The sequence below is a fragment of the Otolemur garnettii genome, unplaced genomic scaffold, assembly GCF_000181295.1.
Source record: "Otolemur garnettii isolate 467f Iridium unplaced genomic scaffold, OtoGar3 scaffold00021, whole genome shotgun sequence".
NCBI lineage: Eukaryota > Metazoa > Chordata > Mammalia > Primates > Galagidae > Otolemur > Otolemur garnettii.
The window spans coordinates 8041512-8059524 of record NW_003852416.1 but is presented as its reverse complement, the minus strand read 5'-3'; the positions used below and the strand labels follow the sequence as shown (position 1 = coordinate 8059524).

The 18013-nt window shown below is 41.5% G+C and overlaps 1 protein-coding gene across 1 annotated transcript in view; it reads left to right on the top strand.

The window, feature by feature from the left end:
• CASP7 (caspase 7) overlaps window positions 1-18013 on the top strand; it is a 39775-nt gene that overhangs the window by 217 nt on the left and 21545 nt on the right. The window contains exon 2 of the mRNA XM_003787154.3: window positions 9908-10014. Coding sequence (XP_003787202.1) covers window positions 9908-10014 — 107 coding nt within the window. The remainder of the gene's footprint in view (window positions 1-9907; window positions 10015-18013) is intronic.

The window sequence follows — 18013 nt, the reverse complement described above, 5'->3', positions numbered from 1 at the left end:
CCCCCCCCCGGCTAGCACCGAAACTCTGGGGGAAAGAGCTCTTTCTGCAACAGCCATCCTTTGCCTCGTCCTCCCTTTCCTCCTAGTCAGGAGCTGGGAACACCCTGGGCTCTTCGGGATCTGAAAGAGAAAGAGGAAAGGGCTTTGAAGGGAAGGAGGTTCGTTGTCTGGCACAGCGGTTAGCAGAGGGCTCCCTTGCTCGACAGGCCTGGGGTCCAGTCCTCTAGCCCCTGCCTGCCACCTGTGGGACTTTGGCCCTGTCTGTGCATCGTCCGTTAAGTGGGAATCGTGGTGATCCGGAGATGATTTGCTGCGGGGTTAGAAGATGGGGCTTGTGGGGGCGTAACAGTGTGGTGGTCCAGGCTGAGGGCGCTGGAACTATTTATTGTCATCATTGCTGGTGTATCTTGGTGTTCGGTTCCTGGAGGTATTTGAAGTGGAAAGAAGGCGGGCAACACCTGGACGTTTGGACTCTTGGGCAATAGTTTTACGGTTTATGGGACAGTAAAATTACTTTTGGGTGGTTCTGGGTGAGTCATTCCCAGCCCTTGTACTTTTCCTCGGGCTGACTGATGTGGTCCTGACCTTTGTCTTCTCATGGGCTATTTCCTCCTCTGAGTCTCCAGCGTTACCTTCATCCACTCTACTGCTTGTCGCCTAGGTTCACAATCTACCTTCAGCCACATGTGAGGCTCTGGGTGGGTTACTTAATATATCAGAAGAAACGGAAGCTGCTTCTACAACACTGGGGCAGGGGGGCGGGGAAGTGAGGGAAATGTCAAGGCTGCAGTGTCCTAAGTACTTTGAGCCTCAGTTGACACAGTGGAGCATTGGAGTACCCAGCAGAGACCCCTGTCCACTTACCAGTTGCTAGAGGCGGGAGGTGAAGGTCTTAGAGGTGCTTCTCTCTGAGCCCTTTATGAAAATTGTCTTTATTTGGGCAAGAACTGGAACACAAATTGTATGATGTCACTTTTAAGGGTAAGCAGCTGTGATTAGTTAATTACCACCTCATGAAAAGAAAACGTTTAAACAATAGTTGGGAAGTGATTTCCTGTCAAGCTATGTACCAGTTGCTCCAACATGTTGGCACCTATTAAGCATTTTTAGAAATAATAATGAAGGATATTTTTTCCATTTCCTCCAAAACAGTTTAAAATATCGATGTGTTTTTAAAATATTGGGAAAGATTGGCAGTTGAATGTTTTCTTAGTCTTGGGGACCATGAGGATAATAGGGAATAATTTTTTTTTCCTGAGACTTTTGTTGCCCTGGGTAAAGTGCAGTGGTATTATAGCTCACAGCAACCTCAAACTCCTGGGCTTGAACAATCCTCTTGCCTGAGCCTCCCCAGCAGCTGGGACTACAGGTGTATGCCACCACGCCCAGCTAGTTTTTTTTTAGTTGAGATGGGTCTTGTTTTTGCTCAGGCTGGTCTCTAACTCCTGAGCTTGGAATAATTTATTGACTGTTTAGAATGTGCCACAGCATGATAGGCATTTTTACATGCCTTGTTTTGTTCATCCTTACAGCCACCTGTAACTTAGACACCATTGTTTTCCCATTTTACAGATGAGGAAACTGAGACTCAAAGAGGTTGAGTACTTTTTCCAAGGTCCCATGTCTGTTATGTGGAAGAACTGATTCGATCTTTAATCTCTAGGGCTCTCAAATACTCTCCTAGTCCCTTTGTTTCTGTTTGGTCAGCAGTTTATTCAGGTCACTGAAGAATTTAAAAATACAACTCAGTTACATTAATAGAGAAATATTTATTGGGTGCCTGCCATTTACCTGATGCTTTTCCATGATTAAAAAAAAAGATGATTAAAATAAGGTATAAATCTGGAAAGAGTTACAGTCCTGGTGGATAATAGTAACAATAATAATAGTGATAACCAAGACTGTACCTGGCATTGCCAGTGCTTTGAGTAGGTCACATATTAATTCATTTAAAAAGCAGTTAGGCAGATCTAACAGTGGGATAATCGACATCCCTTGAAAGATTGCTCTTTGCAGCCTGGACCCTAAGAAGGGGATGGATACAGGAAATGATGGCAGACATGCCCGCTTGGGGCAACTGGGCAGAACTGAGATGGGCCTGGATTTTCTTGGGGGGACTGTGAGGATAAAAAGAAAGAAGGAGTAAAACCAGGCCTTGGCTTGAATGAAATGACCTGGCTGAGATTAGGCTTTGCCACTCAGTCACCACCTTTGGCCATGGTTGCCCTTTGGACGTTAACAGTAATCAAGCCCAGCCTCACAGGAATAAGAAAGTGACTTATTAGTTTAGGCTGACTCAGAACCTTAGCCAGTGGTCAGCACCAACCCAGAAGGATGCTGTAGGCTTCAGGCACAAGATCTCCTGACCTAGTGTTTGGAAATAAACTTCTGGAAAGACTCCCACTATTGAACCCTAGAAATCAGCCTGAATTTTACATCCCTATAGCTAATTCCAAGGCCCTCTCCTAATGGCTGGGAAGGATGAGGAGTTAAAGCTCCTGAAATGTTTAATGAGTGTGCAGTTCCCTCAAATACTTATTGAATGAATGAAGAGAGGTCTCTAGAACTCAGTACATTTGGCTTTCTTAGGAGCCATTCTCCTTAGAATCTTTCTTTTCTTTTCTTTTTTCTGTTTTCTTTTTTTCTTCTTTTGGTGACAGGATCATGCTCTCTCACCCATGATACTGGATTGCAGTGTTGTGATCATAGCTCACTACAGCCTCAAACTCCTGGGCTCAAGTGATCTTGTGGCCTCAGCCTCCCAAGTAGCTAGCAATATAATGGTGGGTGCCGCCACACTTGATTAATTTTTTTGAATTTACTTTTTTGTGGAGACAGGGTCTTGAGCTCCTAACCTCAAGTGATTCTCCCCCATTGGCCTCCCAAAGTGCTGGATTACTGGCATGATCTACTGTACCCAGCCTCTTTAAAAAAAAAAAAAAACACTTTATTGAGATATAATTCATGTATAAAAAGCTGTACCTATTTAGTGCATACATCTTGAATTTGAGGACAAATATATACCAATGAAATCATCACCACCATCAAATATCTGAAGTTTCCTCCTGTCCCTTTACTATTATTATTTTTTGTGTGTGATAAGAACATTTAACCATAAAATACCATAGTAAGTGTGCAATATAGCGTTGTTAGCCATAGGCACTGTGCCATGTAGTGGATCTTCAGAATTTATTCACCTTGCACAAGTAAAACTTTATCACTTTAACCATCACTTTCCATTTCCTCCTCCCCACAACCTCTAGAAACCACTTCTCTATTCTCTGCTTCTGAGTTTGGCTCTTTTAGATTCCACATATCAGTGAGAACGGCAATAATTATATTTTTGTGTCTGGCTTATCTCACTTAGCATAATGCCTTCCAGGTCTATCCAGCTTGTCACAAATGGCAGGATTTCCTTTTTATGGCAGAATAATATTCCATTATATGCATATACCACCTTTTCTTTATTCAGCTATCAATGGACATTGATTTAATAGATATATCCGTATCTTGGATGTCATGAATAATATTAACAGTGAACAAGGGAGTGTAGATACCCCTTTGAGACCTGTTTTCAATTCCTTTGCATATATGCCCTGAAGTGGGATTGCTGACTCATATGATATTCCTACTTTCAATTTTTCAAGGTACCTCCATACCGTTTTCCATAATGGCTGTTGCAAGTTCCATTTCCACCAACAGTGTGTACGTGTTCGCTGGTCTCCACATCCTTGCCAACATTTATCTTTCTTAATAATGGTCATTCTTACAGATGTGAAGTGATATATCATTGTGCTTTGAATTTGCATTTCCCTGATATTAGTGACACCTTTCCAAGTACTTGTCAGCCATTCATGTCTTTAGAGAAATGTTTATTGAGGTTCTTTGCCCATTTCTTAATCACGTCATTCGATTTTTTGCTATTCCAATGTATGAGTTTCTTGTATGTTTTGGATCCTAACCCCTTATCAGATATATGGTTTGTAAATATTTTCTCCCATCCTATGGGTTGATTTTTCATTTTGTTGATGATTTCTTTGCTTTGCAGAGCTTTTTAGCTTGGTGTAACCCCACTGATGTCTTTTGCTTTTGTTGGCTGTGCATTCAATGTCCTATTCAAAGACTCATTGCCAAGACCAATATCACGGAGCTTTTCCTCTGTTTTCTTCTAGGAATTTAAAGTTTTCAGGTCTTATATTTAAGTCTTTAATCCAGTTTGAGTTTATTTTTGGGTATGTTGTAAGATGAGGCCAATTATTTTTTTTCCCATGGATATCCAGTTTTCTCAACACCACTTTATTACTCAGCACAATTAAAGAGACTGTCTTTTTCCTGTTGTATATTGTTCGGTATCCTTGTCAAAAAGTATTTGCCTGTATAGTGTGGTTTTATTTCTAGGCTCTCTAATCTGTTCCCTTGGTCTGTGTCTGTTTTTATGCCAATATCATACTGTTTTGATTGCTATAGCTCTGTAATATGATTTCACATCAGGAACTGCGATTCCTCCAGCTTTGTTCTTGCACAGGATTGCCTTGGTTATTTGTGATTTTTTTGTGATTAGATATGAATGTTAGGAATATATCCATTTATTCTAGGCTATCTAGTTTGTTGGTATATTATTGTTGGTTATAGTCTCTTATAATCCTTTGTATTTCTCTGGTCTCAGTTACAACATCTCTTTGATTCTTTCTGTTTGGTTTGTTTAGCTAAAGGTTTGTCAATTCTGTTTATTTTTTCAAAATACCAACTCTTAATTTCGTTTCTCTTTTCGATTGACTTTTTAGTTTTTATTTCCTCCTTACTTTAACATTTTATTACTTCTGATAACTTTGGTCTTAGTTTGGTTTCCTTTTTCTAATTCCTTGAAGTGTAAAGTTAAGCAGTTAATTTAAGATCTTTCTTTTTGGCTTGGCGCCTGTGGCTCAAGTGGCTAAGGCGCCAGCCATATACACCTAAGGTGGCAGGTTCGAATCCAGCCCGGGCCTGCCAAACCAACAATAACGGCGCAACCAAAAAATAGCCGGGCGTTGTGGCGGGCGCCTGTGGTCCCAGCTACTTGGGAGGCTGAGGCAGGAGACTCGCTTGAGCGCAGGAGTTGGAGGTTGCTGTGAGCTGTGATGCCATAGCACTCTACCCAGGGGGAAAGCTTGAGGCTCTGTCTCAAAAAAAAAAAAAAATCTTTCTTTTTAAAAAAGATATAGGTTATTTATTGCTATAAACTTTCTTCTTACATCTGTTTCCACTGCATCTCCAAAGTTTTGATTTGTTGTGTTCACATTTTAATTTTTCTCAAGATTTTATTTTATTTTATTTTTGATTTCTTCTTTGACTCGTTGGTTCTTCTGGAGTATGTTGCTTGATTTTCACATATGTGAGTGCTCCAACTTCCCTCCTGTTATTAATTTCTAGTTTTATACCATCGTGGTCAGAAAAGATGCTTGATAGGATTTCAGTCTTCTTAAATTTGTTAAGACTTGTTTTGTGGCCTAACATATGATCCATCCTGGAAAATGTTCCATATGCACTTGAGAAGAATGCCTATTTTGCTGCTATTGGATGGAATGTTCTGTATATGTGTATTAGGTCCATTTGGTCATAGTGTTCTTTAAGGCTGCTGTCTCCTAATTGATTTTCTGTCCAGATAATACATCCATTGTTGACAATGGGGTGTTGAAGTCCTCCACTATTATGTATTGCTGTCTCTTTATTCCTGCACTTCTATTTTGTTAATTTACTTAGGCACTTTAATGTTGGTACATGCATGTTTACAATTGTTATTTCCTCTGGATAAATTGACCCCTATATCATTATATAATGACCTTCTTTGTCTCTTCTCGCAGTTTTTGACTTAAGGTCTATTTTGTCTCTCATAATTAGAACCATTTCTGCTCTCTTGTGGTTACCATTTGCATGAAAAATCTTTTTCCATCTCTTCACTTTTAGCCTGTGTGCCCTTTAATCTAAAGTGAGTTTCTTATAGGCAGCATGTATTTGAATCTTACTTTTTAATCCATTCATTCACTGTATGTATTTTGATTGGAGACTTTCATCCGTTTACATTTAAAGACTTACTATTGCCATTTTGTAATTATTTTCTGTTTTATGGTTCCTGTGATCCTTTCTTCCTCTCTTGCTGTCTTCTTTTGTTAATTGATAAATTTTTGTGATGATATTTTTTATTCCTTTTCTCTATATTTTTTTGTGTACCTCCTGTAGGTTATTTTTTTCTTTTTGATTACCATTAAGCTTATATGAAATATAACATTCTGTTTTATGTTGGTAACAACTGCCTTAGTCCATTTGGGCTGCTTTAAAAAATAATATAATCTGGGGAGTTTATGAACAAAAGAAATATATTGCTTGCACTTCTGAAAGGAGGAAAGTCCCAGATCAAGGTGCCAACAGATTCCGTTTCTGGTGAGAGTGCATTTTGTGACTCACAGATGCCATCTTCTTACGGCATCTTCCCTTGGTGTATATAGCTATTTCCGGGCTATCTTTTATAAGGGTTTAATCTCATTCGGGGGAGGAGATTCACCTTTGTTACTTAATCACATCCCCCAAGGCCCCACCTCCCAAGCCCATCACATTGTGATAAGGTTTCAACATATGAATTTTTGGAGGGCAGACCATAGCAACAACTTAACCCCATTTATATGCTAAAATTCAATACTTATTATTTCCTTTTGCAATTTATTGATGTCACAGTTTATATCTTTTTACATTATATATCTATCAATAACTATTATAGCTATAGTTATTGAAGCTATAGTTATGTTATTTTTAATACTTTTTGTCTTTTAATTTAGTAGAGTTAAAAGTGATATGCATACTACCAATACAAATGCTGCTTAAGCTATGTTGGGGGTTACATCCTAAAAAACCCGTCGTAAGTTGAAAATATTGTATGTTAAAAATGCACTTAATATACCTAAGTTGCCGAACACCAGAGTTTAGCCTCACCTACCTTAAATGTGTTCAGAACATTTCATTAGCCTGCAGTTGGGCAAAATCATCTAACACAAAGCCTATTTTATAATAAAGTGTTGAGTAGCTCATGGACTTTATTGAATACTATACTGAAGGTGAAAAATGGAATGGTTGTGTAAGTACTTGAAGTATGATTTCAACTGAGTGTGCAGTGCTTTTGCACCCTTGTAAAGTCAAAACATTGTAAGTTGCCCGTAGCACAGTGGTTATGGCATCAGCCACACACACCAAGGCTGGCAGGTTTGAACTCAGCCCGGGCCAGCAAAAACAACAATGACAACTGCAACAAAAATAGCTGGGCACTGTGGCAGGCACCTATAGTCCCAGCTGCTTGGGAGGCTGAGACAAGAGAATTGCTTAAGCCCAGGAGTTTGAAGTTGCTGTGAGTTATGATGTCACAGCACTCTACCCAGGGTGACATAGTGAGATTCTGTCTCATAGAAAAAAAAAATTGTAAGTTGGACCATAGACTATGTGTAAGTATTTGAGTATTCTGAATTTGACTATACACTTACCTTTACTAGGAAGCTTTATACCTTCATATGTTTTCATGTTGCTAATTACCAGCCTTTCATTTCAACTTGAAGTACTCCCTTCAGCACCTCTTATGAGGCAAATCTAGTGGTGTTGAATCCTCTCAGCTTTTGTGTGTCTTTCAAAGTGTTCATCTTTCCTTCATTTCTGAAGGGCAGCTTTGCTAGATATAACATTATTGGTTGGCTGTTTCTTTCTCTTCGCACTTTGAATATATTATCCCACTCTCTCCAGGCCTGTGTGGTTTCTGGTGAGAAATCCACAGATAGTCTTATGGACATTTCTTTGTGTAAGACAAGTTGCTTTTAAATTTTTCTCCTTGTCTTTGACTTTTAACAGTTTGATTATAATGTAACTGAGTGAAGACCTTTTAATGCTTATTTTGTTTGGGATTCTTTGGGCATCGAGAATCTAGATGTTCATTTCCCTCTCCAGATTTGGGAAGTTCTCTGTAGTCATTTCTTTAAACATGCTTTCTGCCCCTCTCTCTGCTCCTTCTGGAATACCCACACCACATGTATTGATTTGCTTCATGGTGTCCCATGGAATTTCTCATCTTTTTTTATTATTTTCTCTTTTTATTCTTCCAGGTGAGCAATTTCAAGTGACCTGTCTTTGAATTCATTGATTCTTTCTTCTGCTTGATCAAGTCTGCTGTTGAAGCTCTCCATTAAATTTTTCTGTTCATATATTTTGTTCTTCTAGAATATCTGTTTGGTTCTTTTTTATGGTTTCTTTCTCTTTGTTGAACTTTTCATTTTTTTCTATGTATTGTTTTCCTGACTTAGTTTAGCTTTCTGTCCTCTTACTGCTTACTAAATTTATAATTATTTTGAATTCTTGTCAGGTAATTTATAGATCTCCATTTTGGGGGGGGGGTCAGCCACTGGCACTTTATTGTGTCCCTTTGGTGGTGTTATATTTCCTTGATTTACATCCTTGGAGACTTGCATTGTGTCTTCACATTTGAAGAAGCAGTCATCTATTCTAGTCTTTACTGACAGGCTTTGGGAGAGAAAGACCTCCTGTGAATCCAGCTAGAGATTCTGGGTGTCTTTCAGACCTCTTCCCTTGAATGCATCTGCCTCACACCTTTTAGTCCCTCTGGTGGGGGTGGGGGTGGGGGTGGGGGTGGTTAGGAGTGTTAAGGATTGTGTGCCTTCCTTCAATCCTGCAAAGCCAGGCCTGGTGCTAAGAGCCGCCTTTTTCTTTCCCCTGGAGGAGTGCCCTGAAGTGTCCAAGGCTATATATCTTAGTCCAGGCGGCGCCTGTGGCTTAGTGGATGGGGTGCCTGCCCCATATACCGAGGTTGGCAGGTTCAAACCCGGCCCTGGCCAAATTGCAACAAAAAAATAGCTGGGGATTATGGCAGGCACCTGTAGTCCCAGCTACTCAGGAGGCTGAGGCAAGAGAATTGCCTAAGCCCAGGAGTTGGAGGTTGCTGTGAGCTGTGTGAAACCATGGCACTCTACCCAGGGTGATAAAGTGAGACTCTGTCTCTACAAAAAAAGAAAAAAAAAACCACAAGAAAATGATGAGCCATAGTGTCCTAACATCCAGACTAGATCAGGAAAGACCTTAAAATCTAGAGATGGGTTTAGGTTTGAACTTTTAGTTAAGGGGGATCTCCCAATAATTCTTGAATGAAGTATAATTTGATGGAAATCTATTTTGGGAGTAACTGTGTGAAATCACCTAAAACAGAAAGAGAACCAGGTTATTGCTGTTTTTAAACGTGTATGAGCACCTTGGACCTGCCAGGGATTTAGGGGGAGTTTCTTGTTGCTATAAACCTTGATACACCTTCCACAATTTCTTTTCTTTTATTATTAATATTATTATTTTGAGACAGAGTCTCACTTTGCTGCCCTTGGTAGAGTGCTGTGGGGTCACAACTCACAGCAACCTCCAGCTCTTGGGCTTAGGCAGTTCTCTTGCCTCAGCCTCCCGAGTAGCTGGGACTACAGGCGCCCTCCATAACGCCCTGCTATTTTTTTGTTGCAGTTTGGCCGGGCCAAGTTTGAACCCGCCACCTTTAGTACATGGGGCCAGCGCCTTACTCACTGAGCCACAGGCAGTGGGGCCACAATTTCTTGTATGCAGTGAGCATTAAACAAAACCAAGGGTGCTAGATTAAACACTCCCTGGGGGCAGAGATATTGTTTTCTTGGCTGCCATACACTCGGTTTCTGGAATGATGCCTGGAATATAGTTGACATTCAAGAATTTGAATGCCCTGATGATGTAGTCGCCCTGGAACTTAAAGACTACTCACCCCTAGGATTAATTAAAAATTAATTAATGAGACCTAATGAGTGTCATTTAAATATAACACAGAAGGTTACATACCAGCTTTCTAGGGTTTTTTCTTCTCTTCTCCCAGATGGCAGACGATCAGGACCATGTTGGGGAGCAGGGAGCTGGGGATTCAGCAAATGACTCAGTGGATGCCAAGCCAGATCGGTCCTCCTTTGTGCCATCACTCTTCAGGTAAGTTTCCGCCCTCGCTGGATTAATCTGTGACCCTGGGCCCCTTTGGCCTGCCTTGCATCTGCCACCTCCACCCAGCTGTGGGAAAGAGGAAGTTCACCTTGTGCATGAGAGGTCTGCACAGGGTCGTGCTGAGTATATGTAGCAACAGTAGGGTTCCCCAAGTGCACCTTCTTATCTCTGGGGCAAGCCCAGGAAAGAGAGGAAACCATGCTGTGTGGTCCCCTGCTCAGCGGCTGTTTGTCTGTGTGGCAGTTTCCAGGAATGAGCAGCTGTAGAGGGGATTCACAGTCACCTTCAGAGCAGAGCCTGGGCTGCTGCTACCAGTGGGACCAAGCTTGACTAACACACAGAGCCCTGGGGCCAAGCTTTCGGGTGATTCCCACCTTGTGCCTTAAGAGGCACTCCGCAGGTGGTGGGGTGGGGGGCGCATCCTGTTTACTGTTCCTACCTTTTCCTTTCTTGAGTTCGCTTTCAAAATTTAAAATTTTACATTTAATAACAATGATAATAGTGTCATCGAATTGATGAAACTTTTGTGTGCCTGCTCAGTATTAACTGAATTTAGTCCATATAATCCAAGGAGTTGGTTCTGTTGTTATGACCATTTAACGGTTAGGGAAACTGCAGCAGTAAGAGGTTTAGTAGCTCGCCTCTCTGCTGACATTTAATAAACGGTAGAGTTGATATGAGAAGCCAAGCAGTACCGGAACTGGTGACTTAATGGATGAACAGTGAGTGGTGCTACCTGATGAGAGGTTGGACCTCTACATGGGTCAGAAGCATAAGGCTGCCTTGTGTCCCCTAAGTCAAGTCCATGCTGGGAGAGACCCTAAGAGGGATAAAGGCTGAGTGCTCCCAGGCAGTGCTCAGGAGGGGACTAGTGGGTAGTGAGGGGCAGCCTGGCTCCTTGCAGTACAAAGAGGGCCTCGTATCATATCGTCCCAGACAAGAGTTGGAAAATCAGGAGGACTCCAACACTGTGGACGCAAATTCTATTGTTTGCCATTTAGAATATCTAATGAAGTGACTGGAAAAGGCAGTACCAACTCTTGGAAGCATTCCGAAGCGAGGATAAATTGGTTCAGGCTGAACTATAATCACTACACCGCTAAGGAAGGATCCTTAGGGCAATGAATGGTCGTCCGATGTTTTTGCTCACGTGTCGTGTGCCAACATAATGTTGTAAAATTGTATTTCCTTATATATTTTAAGGTGACATATAAATTCTTTGTCAAGAGAATTGCAAAGGGTGCGATTATTATTATACTATTTCACTTTTGCCACTCTTCTTGAGTATTTGGGTTATGCAGGTTGCCTCTATGTAAGCAAGAAACAGGAATTGTCTGATACTCTTTTATGAGTCTTAGTAAAGCCTTTTTGTTTACTTCCCAGAGATTGTGAAAATGAATTGCGCATTGTTAAATATAGACATTTTAAAAAGGGAGCGGGGGTTGGTTAGCTCGTCTAAGGGGACTGGAAAAAAATTATTTCTTTAAATATAGCCAATGGAATCTAAGTCCATAGTGATTTCATAACTACCTTTACCTGTTAAAAATAGATGAACAGCTCTCCTTTGACAGCTAGAGTTTTTATGTTGTTTCTTTTGTCTCCTGAAATAAGTTTTTTATTCTTTTTTCACCCATATTTTCTGCTGTAATAGATTTAGTTGCTTGAAAGTCTTTTCTGAATCACCTCCTTACATGTCTCTAACATATACATATATGCACATATATGTCCGTATAAATTTTAAGACATTTTTCCAGATATCATGAGTATTAAGAGAAACTTCTCCTAGACTGTTACCGTTTCAGCTTATTCACAGCTAATCTAAAACTTGTTAATAATCAGTATTATTAAATCATTACTCATCAAAATAATTATTAAACAGCAGTTGCACTGACATTTCATATTACAGTGGAATGAATAGGCTTTTAATAACAAGGTAGTTTCTAAATAAATGGACAAATAATACTTAGGAATGGAATAAAAGAAGAGTTCTATATTGCCTCCTTTTCACATTTTTTGTTTAAGAGAGCTAAGCCCTGAGAAATCGTGAATGAATCCATGGAGTAGTAGGAGTTTTGTGATAGTAATGTCACTTAATTCTTTGAATTCCTTTTGAGTTCTGTGCCTCCAAATGACAACTCAGTTAGGTCCTTCACAACTGTGTTAAAGTGCAGAATTGGAAATGATCTAACTTCCAAAAGGAATTTTTATTCAGCCTTTAGAGGTATTTATTTCTTCAGTTTTGGAAAGCACACCAAAAAGTCTATGTCAAAATTTTTCAAACAATCATTAATTGAATCTCTTCCTCTTTTTACTTAGAGGTAACCTGTTTAACTCAAAATATTCCAAAAAAGATAAAGTAGCATTAATAAACTTTTATCGATTTTCTTTTTTTATAAAATGCTTTGAAATCCTATGCTTTTAAAAATATATTTCTGGTAAGACCTTGGAGCTGTATATCTGGCTCATTCACTTGTGGAAGTTGACTGTTACAGAATCTGGTGGCAAAACCAGTCCTTCTTGTCAAACGGGCTAGCCAGGCCAGATAGTATTCTGTCAATAAAGAGCATTCTGAGAGCATTCTTGGGTTCAATAAATGTGTTATTAGGTATCTCTATAACAGTCATCTCGTTCCTGAATTCTCAATTCTAATTCCTGGTTGGATGAGAATTCTGGGAATACTCAATAAAAGAAGAAAGGTCGTTAGACAAGAACCATCATCACTTCTTTTCCATTCTATAATATATATAAGTATTTTTCCAGTGGATACAGGCAGACTTCATTTTATCATGCTTTACATTATCACATAGCCCCAAAATAATGTTATAAAACTGTACTTCCTTATATATTTTAAGGTGACATATAAATTCTTGTCAAGATGATTGCAAAGGATGCAATACTGTCTCGCTTTCCCCCTCTTTTTGTGCAGTGTTGTTGTGCTACGCAGATACTGCATTTTTTACAAATCAGGTTTTCTGGCAGCCCTGTCTCAAACAAGTCTCTTGACACCATTTTTCCAAAAGCATGTGCCCACTGCAGGTCTCTGTGTACGTTTTGCTAATTCTTGTAACATGTCCCACTTCTTCACTATGATTCTGTCTGTTATGGTGATCTGTGATCAGTGATCTTTGGTGTTACTGTTGTAATTGTTTTGGAGATAATAATCTGTACCCTTATAAATAAGATGGTGAACTTAATATCGTGTGTTCTGACTGCTCCACCCACTGGCCATTCCCTGTCTCTTTCTCACTCTTTAGAGTCAGGCATCGTCAAACTACGGCCCACGGGCCACATGCAGCCCACCTAGGACATTTATCCGGCCTGCTGGGTGTTTTTGCGGCCGCTGCCTGTCCTGCTTAGCAGCTGACTTGTCCCAGGGCCCGCAGTCCGGTCTTCCAGCGGTCTGAGGGACAGTGAACTGGTCCCTTGTTTAAAAAGTTTGAGGACCCCTGCTTAGACCTTCTCATTTCCTGACACACAATAATGTTGAAATCAGTTCAAGTAATGACCCTGCAGGGGCTTCTGAGTGTTCAAGTGAAAGGAAAAATCACAGGTTTCTTTAAATCAAAAGCTAGAAATAATTAAGCTTAGTGAGAAAGGTGTGTCCAAAGCCAAGTTAGGCTGAAAGCCAGGCTTTTAAACTAGTTAGCCACATCATGAATGCAAAGGAACATTAAATAGTGCGTGAAGAAAATTAATAGTACTGGAAGCTGGGCCGGGGTGGGCGGTGCTGTCGCAGCGCCAGACCGCCCCCGCCGCGCCACTGCCGGCTTTGCGAGGGCCTGGAAACAATGAACTCAAATCAATGGCCCATATGTCTTCAGGGAGGACTGGCTCATGAAGATGTGTGGAGTGGGCCTATGCAGATGCTGGCTCTGGAACTCCTTGCTCTGTCTTTCCTACCAATCCCAGGTCCTCGCCTCACGCAGCCTGGGGTATTCCACTCTGGTTTTAACAGGATGATGTAGCACTTGGGGATAAAGATGCTGCCCAGCAACCCTGCGGTGGAGGCCAGGATAGAGAAGATCTCTACAGCCACTGTGGACTTGCCCCGTGCACTATGGTACAGGGGCAGGAAGGTTGTCCAGACACTGCAAAAGAGCAGCATGCTAAAAGTGAAGAACTTAGTCTCATTGAAGGCATTGGGCAGACCCCTTGCCAGGAAGGCCACAGAAAAGGTGAACCCCGCCAGGGGGCCCAAGTAGCCCAGCACACAGGAAAAAGCAATGCCAGAGCCTTCCTGGCACTGGATGACAATGTGGCTAGGTTCTGAGACTGTGTCTCTATCTGGGAACGGTGGGGAGGTGCCCATCCAGACCCCACAGAGAACAACCTGCACTAAGGAGGCAACGAGGACCACCAAGGCGGAGGCGTTGGGTCCCAGGCACATCTGGACCCTGTCCCCTGGTCTGGTGATCCTGAAGGCCAGGACCACGGTCAGGGTCTTTGCCAGGATGGAGGAAACAGCCACAGTAAACACAACGGCAAAGGTGGTCTGGCGGAGGAGGCAAGTGGCAACGGTGGGACGGCCAATGAAGAGCAAAGCAGAGAGGGCACAAAGAGCCAGAGAGGTGAGGAGCATGTAGCTGAGAGCTCTGTTGTTGGCCCTGACCACTGGTGTGTCCCGGTGCTTCAGAAATACCCCAAGGACCAGCACTGCTAGCCCAGCCAGCATGAGTGCTACTGAGGCCAGCATAAGGCCCATGGGCTCCTCAAAGGCCAGGAAGGTCTCTGTCCTAGGCAGGCAGTGGTCTCGGGTGCGGCTCGAGTACTGCTCTTCTGGGCACAGAAGACAATGCTTCATGTCTGTGGGAGACACACAGACCCCGTATCTGCAACGTGACAGTAATGACACCTGCCATGTGGAGGGACACTCCCTATGTACCCTGCAGAATCTTTCACATCTACTAATGTGTTGACAGATTGTTCTGAACTTTCTAGTGCCTGTGGCACAAGAAAAACTACAGCCTACATACATATTTGTATTTGGGCTTTTCAGTGGTTAAATTTTTCCAAGTGTAGCAGTAATAGTTCTTATTAGCAATTGCTATGGGCTGAGTTATGCCTCCTCCCCCCAGTATTCATATAAGTTCTGACAATTAACTTTGTGAACTTGCCATTAGCCATTTATATTGGTATACTATACAAAGCACTTAAGAAGGCTTTATAACCTTGATATATCAGTGTCTTACCACTGTGTTCATGTCAACATGTGGCAGTGTCTTGCTGAGTGGAGTTCATAATTGTTTCCCGTTTTTGTTTGCCATCATGAGAATATTAGAATTTGAATTAGAGCACTGAAAAAACATTAAATTTCTTGTTAAACTTGGCAAAAAAAAAAAAAAAGAAAAGAAAATTAATAGTACTACTCCAGCGACCACAGGAAAAATAAGAAAGCGAAATGTCCTTATTGCCAACATGGAGAAAGTTTTAGTGATCTACATAGAAGATCAAACGAACCACAATCTTCCCTTAAGCCCACGCCTAGTCCTGGGCAAGGCCCTCACTCCTCAATTCTGTGGAGGCTGAGAGAGGTGAGGAAGGAGCAAGGGAAAGTCTGGAAGGTAGGACAGGTTGGTTCATGAGGTTCAAAAAAAGCCATCTCTATGACGTAAAAGTGCAAGGTGAAGCAGCAAGTGCTGGTGTAGAAGCTGCATCAAGTTATCCAGAAGACCTAGCTAAGAGCATTGATGGCTACTCTAAGCAACAGATGTTCGGTGTAGACATGAAAATCTTATTAGAAGATGCCATCTGGGACTTTGCCAGCTAGGGAAGAGAAGTCAATGCATGGCTTCAAAACTTTAAAGGACAGGCTGACACTCTTGTTAGGAGCTAATGCAGCTGGGGGCTTTCCATTGAAGACAACATTCCCTTACCATTCAAAATCCTAGGGCCCTTAAGATTTAGGCTAAATCTACTCTGCCTGTACTCCATAAACGGGACAATAAAGACTGGATGACAGCACATCTCTTTACAGTTGGGTTTGTTGAATATTTTAAGTGCACTGTTGAGACCTACTGCTCAGAAAAAAAAAGATTCCTTTCAAAATATTACTGTTCATTGACAATGTACCTACCTGGTCACCCAAGAGCTCTGATGGAGATGTACAAGGAAATTAAAATTTTTGTGTGTCTCTTTTAACACAATATCCATGTAGCCTGTGGATCAAGTAGTTATATCAGTAGCCCATGGATCAAGTAGTAATTTCAACTTTCAGGTCTTATTCTTTAAGCAGTGCGTTTTATAATGTTACATTTGCCATAGATAGTGATTCTTAGAGCAAATTAGATTGAAAACCTGGAAATGATAAAATGATTCACATTCAGACTGGCTTTAAGAACATTTGTGACTCATGGGAAGAGGTCAAAACATTAACATGAACAGAAGTTTGGAAGAAGTTGATTCCGACCCTCGTGGATGACTTTGAGAGGTTCAAGGCTTCAGTGCAGGAAGGAGCTGCAGATGTGGTGGAAACAGTAAGAGAATTGGAATGAGCGGTGGAGACTGCAGATGTGGCTCAATTGCTGCAGTCTCCCCGTTGAACTTGAACAGACGAGCGGTTGCTCCTGCAGATAAGCAGATACATGATTCTTTGAAGTGGAATCTACTCTGGGTGAAGACGCTATGAACATTTTTGAAATGACAACAAAGGACTTAAAGTAGTACGTAAACTTAGTTGATAAACTAGTGGCAGGCAGGGTTTGAGAGGAAGAAGTTCTGCTGTGGGTAAAATACAATCAAACAGTATCACTTGCTCCACAGCAATCTTTTGTGAGAGGATGGGTCAATCAATGCAGCAAATTTCATCGTTATCTGAGATATGCCTGTAATTGAATTTGAAAGAGCCCAGTGTGCTCCCAGATTACCCCCATTTCTAATGCTGTACTTCACCCATATCATGAATAAGCTGGAAGCCCCACCACAGTGCCTGATTCAAGGAGACTCACAGGGAGTGGTGTTTTACTTGTTTACTGAGTGCTTCTGATGCCCTGTCAGTAAGGTTCAGGGTGGGTGGGGAGGTCTTTTATACAGCGGGAGATGGGAGAACGGGAGAGGAAAGAGGGGGGTCTCAGTCCAGTTTAGAAGAAAATATAAATGGAAGTTGATAATCTGGTCAGTTATTCCTATAAAACTCTATCTACATCTCTTGGAAAGTCACTGAGCCCCCTGCTAGAAGCCCTCTGCCTAAAAAGAACCTTTATTTTGCAAAAGTAGATGTGATTTGTGGTGTGATTTTTATCCTCCTCTAAGTCCTTTGGAAAGGTAAGCCTAAATTATCAACACTCCAGGACCTTTTTTATGGCATGACAGATGTTGACATCAAGCTTCATACTATCAAATAGGTGGTAAATACCTCGAGGTCCCCTGTGTAATTTTAGGGGCATTGTGTACCCCACTATCAGAGTAGAGGATGCAATGTGTGGCAGCATTGCTGGCTCCTTGCAGCTGATGGCAGGCCCCTTGTCCCCACCCCATGCCCTTCTACCTTCTCCAGGGAGAATTGCTGCCAGGTAGGAAGGAGAGGAGGCAGTGGCAATCTCCCCAAGTCTCTAACAGACCAGTCTGCCCACCTGTCCTCCCTTGGATGCCTCAAGGACTGTAGGACACAGAAAGGAGTCCCTGTTCCCCCAAAAGCCAGGGCAGGAGCCTCCTGTAATTCTAAGCTCTCAGACCCGTCCTGGCTCTTCTGTATCCTGCCACTAGATGGCAGGACAGCATCGTTTTATTCCCATTCCTTGGGCCCTGACTAATCCAAACTGTTCTTTAATTCACTTTTCTTAAACAAATATACTGAGATGTTTTTCTCATTTTTTTTTTTTTGATTATTGAAGAACATTTGGAAAACAAAGAAAAGCACAAAGGAAAAATATTTTAAGATAGCTATAGAATCAGTATTCAGGTTTTAAAAAAAATATTTAGAGGAAATCAAGATGGGGGTAGTCTCCATTCATTATACACTATAGTCTGTAGAACACAGTCTAGGGTTCCC